This window comes from Hyalella azteca, unplaced genomic scaffold (genome assembly GCF_000764305.2).
Source record: "Hyalella azteca isolate HAZT.00-mixed unplaced genomic scaffold, Hazt_2.0.2 contig15859, whole genome shotgun sequence".
Taxonomy (NCBI): domain Eukaryota; kingdom Metazoa; phylum Arthropoda; class Malacostraca; order Amphipoda; family Hyalellidae; genus Hyalella; species Hyalella azteca.
The window spans coordinates 19,099-22,227 of record NW_025945693.1 but is presented as its reverse complement, the minus strand read 5'-3'; the positions used below and the strand labels follow the sequence as shown (position 1 = coordinate 22,227).

General features: G+C 39.0%; 1 protein-coding gene across 1 annotated transcript in view; it reads right to left on the bottom strand.

The window, feature by feature from the left end:
- LOC108672477 (src substrate protein p85) overlaps positions 1-3,129 on the bottom strand; it is an 11,917-nt gene continuing 8,788 nt past the window's right edge. Inside the window, exons 11-13 of the mRNA XM_018160146.2 lie at positions 1,735-1,891; positions 1,167-1,222; positions 1-78 (exon numbers count right to left, since the gene is read on the bottom strand). Coding sequence (XP_018015635.1) covers positions 1-78; positions 1,167-1,222; positions 1,735-1,891 — 291 coding nt within the window. The remainder of the gene's footprint in view (positions 79-1,166; positions 1,223-1,734; positions 1,892-3,129) is intronic.

Here is a 3,129-nt window from a genome sequence, read left to right as displayed (position 1 = left end):
TTAGGAAAACTGCGGCAACCCTAAACTCAGAGCGGCGCCCTTAGGTTTACACCAGCCACGCCACCAGCCTTCGTCGATCTGAAAATCGTCAGCACTTTATTAAATTTTTGCCTTTGGAAGATTGGATAGGTTGCTTTGTGGTACACTAAGAAAGCCTCATATCAAGGTTCGGAAACAGAAATGGGATAAAAGATGGACTCCGCCAGCACTACAAATATCCCAAACCATCTTGTTACTTGATCTTTTAGTATTGAGTGTGGCTGTGAGTATTAAATAGATCAAATATATCAGAAAGCTGAACAGAGGGAAGAATGAGACCGGTGCAATAACAGGTCAACTTTACCTAGAACATTCTATTTGGAACAGTTTGCCAGATTTTTCTCAGTGTGAAGAGGCGGAGGATAATTACAAAAGAACCCATGAATTGCACTTACTTCGTTACAGAAAATTTTTATTTACTTTTCGAAAAATGGTATTCACTTTAATAAGACATTTTAATTAAAGAATATTGCTCGAAAATTGAAGTTGTCCAGGATTAAAATCGTTATCAGGTAATTAAATATTTGGTCAGTTTGCAATATAAGCGGTTATTCGACCTCAATATTTGAAAAACTCTGGATATTTGAAGAACTAGCAATTTCTTAGCACTGTTTGCAGACAAGGAAATATTTGATCAACACTCGTAAAAAACACTCCACTAATTGACTTTTATTCAGAAGTATTCAAAATTTAGAGATTGGCTATTCAGGTGCAGCAGCCGAACCCCCTCAGAAATCATATAATTCGTCACGGCGATATACTTTTATACAGAGGGAATACCAAGCCATTAATCGCAACAGACCGACCCTAACAAAATTTATAGTCGCCCCAGCTTCTGGTAATCAAATCAGAAGCTGCCGCCTCTGTAAATTTTCACTGGGGATGCACTGATGCCGAGAAATACTTCGATGGCACCAGCCTACGAGCGACCGCACTATCAAAAATGATAAAATTCCGTACCTCCGTCAGCAAATAATTGTTGGCTTCTCAAACAAAATCTAACAAACACAGATGAGGTATCGGCTGCTATGTGTACTCAAGCTAGTTATGATAGTACAGCACCTGGCAAGTATCATCACATTTAAAATTTTAAAAACTCGCATTGTTTGACAAGATGGCTAGCTCACCTGTTCGATGTGAGTTATAACGTCGTCAGGGTCGAAGGAAATTTCATCAGAGTCCGCTGAAAATTAGTACAAGATGCGTTTAAAACGACTCATATAATTAGTACACGTTTGCTTATCTATAAAAAAATGATTTCAAATGAAGTTTCAAATCCATCAATATGATAGAGCACTTAGCGTTCTCGCTTAAATTACATGAATTTCCAGCGAACGCTAGGAGCTAAAGTACCGAACTGAATACTGCAAACTTCATACTTCAACGCTACGGAACATGGTAAGGTCTTAAAGTAGGCATGGACACAAGCATCAACATAAATAAGGTCTTGAACAAATTCTTGAAGATATGATAATTGGAATGAAAAGGTTTCGGAGAAATCTTTCATTGGCCACATTGCTTACACATGCACACTGCGTGATTCACACGCAGTTCGATTTGAATCACCGCAACGTGGCTGTGAGTAGAGCCGTTCAAAACTTATCATAAGATCTCAACATTACATAAATGATATATACCGTACATAATAGGATTAATAGCATTGAATCACCGCAACTATTGTATAGAAGCACTCACCGGCCTGGTAGTCGTAGAGAGCGTAGGCAGTGAGGCCGAGGTTCTCATCGTCTGGAGCAGCGCGGCTGTCCGGGCTGTCGTCGCTGGTGGAGGTTGGGGCAGAAGGCACCGCAGGAGCCGCTGCTGCAGGAGCAGACGTCGCCACGGGTGTTGGCATCTATAATATTCACAATCGAGTAGTAAATGTTGTTTGAAGGTGACAATACTTCATTACAACTAGAATAAACTTTATATAATAATAAACAATATAATAAACAATGCCAATACATAAACATTTAAATCTTCCACATGGAAATGTTCTGATACGTAAGGTTCTTTTCCCGGTGGCTGATTTTCTGATTTTGCTCCTTCATAAAGATGTATAAGTTAACTTCTAAATTCACTCACATGTCTGTAAGAGAAATCTACATTTTGTAGGCAGGCTCAAAGCAAGGAGATGTCTACATGAAAATTTACCAGATCTTATGTAACAATCACATATCGACGCTAATGGTGTTCGTATTTAGTATACCCAAGCAGCTGAAAATTTATTTATTTGATGCATAAAATGACAATTAAATAATACCCAGGCTCCGAATTCAGTATTTAAAACCGGATTGCTGCGAAAATGTAAAGTTTTCATTAATTGTAATTGGGAAATTCCACGCGATAGTCTGATACAACAATGAAGTTTATCAGCTTGGTAGAGCTTCGAATGCGAAATTTAAAATCCCTTTTTCTACAACAATGGTGAAACAACTAAGAATATTACGGCAAAAGTCGGTTAAAGGGTTAAAGCTAAAATTTCGGACGATTTCGCAATCAAAAATAGCAAGCGATCCAAACAACGACCAATAAGACAGAAAGCTTTCACCACAGAATAGCTGCATAGATCCTAATTAAAATAGAACAAAAAAACAGGCAAAACATAAAATATATGTTGGTATATTTTATTAGTATAATCAAGTAGGGATCATGAACATAAGAAGGAGGGGGACTGAGCCTAAAGTCACGAAAACAAAATCTAAGCCAATTAGACACGAGACCAAACACGATCACCACAAAAATGAAAACAGGAACACAATACAATAAAAAAAATTAGCATAAATTACCACGCGGCAGCAATAACTCTAAATTAAGTGGAGTGGTTAATAATCAAAAGAATCACGTTAAAGCCTGCCCACTTAACCACCTGCTGCAGAAATAAAAATCAATGAATAGCAATTATTAGGTGAGGGCTTTAAATCGGAACAAATACCTGCTCGATGCTACACCACAACCTCACCTAGCCCTGCACCACCTCACCTAGCCCTGCACCACAACCTCACCTAGCCCTGCACCACAACCTCACCTAGCCCTGCACCACAACCTCACCTAGCCCTGCACCACAACCTCACCTAGCCCTGCACCACAACC